At 34.1% G+C, this 2,563-nt stretch overlaps 1 protein-coding gene across 1 annotated transcript in view; it reads right to left on the reverse strand.

The window, feature by feature from the left end:
* Positions 1 to 2,413: 2,413 nt before the first annotated feature.
* The window catches only part of LOC110453039 (acanthoscurrin-1-like), a 2,506-nt gene continuing 2,356 nt past the window's right edge, over positions 2,414 to 2,563 (reverse strand). The window contains exon 3 of the mRNA XM_021501858.1: positions 2,414 to 2,533. Within this exon, the coding sequence (XP_021357533.1) occupies positions 2,511 to 2,533 (23 nt within the window). The 3' untranslated portion in view covers positions 2,414 to 2,510. The remainder of the gene's footprint in view (positions 2,534 to 2,563) is intronic.

The raw sequence follows: 2,563 nt of genomic DNA on the forward strand, positions 1-2,563 counted from the left end.
ATGTATGCCATGGTGTGCACAATCGTGCGATTCAAAAAAAAATGCCTCGTTGTGCGAATTGGTATAATTGGTTTATCAAGGTTACGGAATAACGAAAATACGAAAGTCTTGCGTGAAATAAAGTACATCGTATATTTGTAATATCTGATCAGCATAGGTTGCATTATATCCATTTTAATGCGTGTTATACAGAGGTACAGAGATTGGTAGACCGTCTAGAATTGGGCCATCAACCAGATTGCTACGTTCGTCTAATGAGCGCATAGATGTACGAAATCTTTATTAGCTCAGTTTTTCTATTGTCCACGCATGGTGGTAACATCATGCAAACATCTTTCGCACACCGAACATCGTGTAATTGTTTGCGGTCCCTATTGTGTATGTGTCATGACCTCCTTTATTTTCATCTAATTTAGTTTATTGATGTTTTATAATATGGGAATAGGTCATACTTATCAATGCTTTATAATATATCGTTTATTGTTTTAAATATTTGATGTTACCACACGTGGATGATATGTTTTCATTAGCCACCATTAAAGTTAAGAAATCACCTCATAATGCTTATCGCCTGCATGATCCATTATAACGTCAAAATTCCCGGCAATGATCTCCCCGATCGCAAAACAAAACATTTTCCAGAAGGAATATATTGTTTTCTAAAACGATTTTGGAAGAAATGTCACGAATAGCATTATGGCCTGTCATCTAGTTTATCTAAATCGCATTTGAGAATCATCATATTAAAACAACTCATTCAGTAAAGTTGGTCTCTTTACACATCTCGTAATTTAACTAAACTGACATATATCAATATATCAAATCACTTTTGATTTCGTCTGTTGGATTAATTAAAATCGGCTAGAGTCAATGTGATTTATTGTATCGAAATCTGAAATTTGAATCCGATTGCTGAGGGCGAGCGAAAGAAAGCATTTAGAATTATATAACATCTAGACGATATATATTATCAACCATGTAATTATGTCATTGCCACCTTGTGATAGCGCCGATTTGATGCCGACTGTATAGGGCTTCCTCACTTAAATTCCATGCCGAAGGCACCCAGCACAGTATTCCGCCAGTTACATTATATTGACAACGGGGGAACCAGTTGTTGCAATATTCCGAAATGCTGAACGTTAATCAGGGAATAACAACTATTTTGTTTAAGGACCTATATATCCCGCCATGGGGACAGAACCCTCTGCCTTCCTAACCTGCGTGAACGTTCAACATTAAAGCCAAAAGTGAGGTATTGTCAAGCAAAGCATTGGGAATTGTGAAACCAAACAACAATTATTAATGAGTATTACTCGACGAAAGTAGTATAAACTCAAATTGAAATAAAATATGTTTATGGGTTTATCGGAACGCATATCGACATATCTGTGTGGCCTATAATACCTCTATAGGGTATTTCGTTGTTGTTTTTTACTATCTTTATTCATTTAACATGATTGCAAAAGCGTATTGATGAAAATTTATTCCAGGTATTAGAACTTCCTTTCATTTTTGTCAAATACATGTATGTTACTCAATACAGCGTAATAAGTGCAGCCCAGTTATAAAGATAAGAAACTGGTTTAGCCAATATACATATGCCATGGCTAAATAGCAACCGACGATTGAATAACGTGTACTACATATCCTAGCGACCATTTAAGTATTCAGAAATTGTTGACATAAAGCTTGAAGACGATAATCATTCCGGTTATTATACATGGTCGTGTCGATAGGTGATAGGACTTGTAAAACAGAGTTGTCCTTCTTTGTCGGGATAATTGAAATTGTCATCGTTGTTATTGTCAAGCATGTACTGAGTGCTTTGTATCATTGGGTGATTAATGAAGACATTGACCAGATCTTGACGTTTGTAGTGCCGTGCGCGCAGGTGTAAATGACGGTTATGTGTATATACAAATACTATTAATTATAGTCCAATGTCAGGCTCGCTTTGTGACAGTCGTTATACATGATGTTATCTCAATATAATGTTTTCATTTGTTGCAATTCTCCCTTCATGTGAGTATATTCAGTACAATTGGATATAAATTTGATAACATTGTCAATAAATTCAACATTTTTGCAGTTATTATGATTTTCAACCTTTAGAAACCATTAAAGTGTGTCTAAAAAATTAAAATAACTTATGCATGCTTATGTGTTTTGTGTATCAATTAACACGATTTTACTTTATTATATGATATTATTATATCTTCCAAATATTATTGATGGTTTTGATGCGTGTGCAAATTTCAAATTTCGTTATAACCTTATATAATATCAGAATATAAAAATAAGATTCACAGTAGATCTGTAAACTTACTTACATATTTATATATGAATACACACGGCAAGCAACAATATAGAAATCGGAAAAGAAATCCAGATATATCAGCAGACACAAATGTGGAGCAGACGAACTTTATTACAATAAAAACAATACAAACAATGACAATTAAATACTACATTATTGATTAGGTATCAAGAGGGTAGGCTGTGCGTGTTCAGTAGCCGTATCGTCCCTTGCCTGAAAATAACAAATTCGTTATATTACACA

Source organism: Mizuhopecten yessoensis, unplaced genomic scaffold (assembly GCF_002113885.1).
Source record: "Mizuhopecten yessoensis strain PY_sf001 unplaced genomic scaffold, ASM211388v2 scaffold7065, whole genome shotgun sequence".
Classification (NCBI taxonomy): domain Eukaryota; kingdom Metazoa; phylum Mollusca; class Bivalvia; order Pectinida; family Pectinidae; genus Mizuhopecten; species Mizuhopecten yessoensis.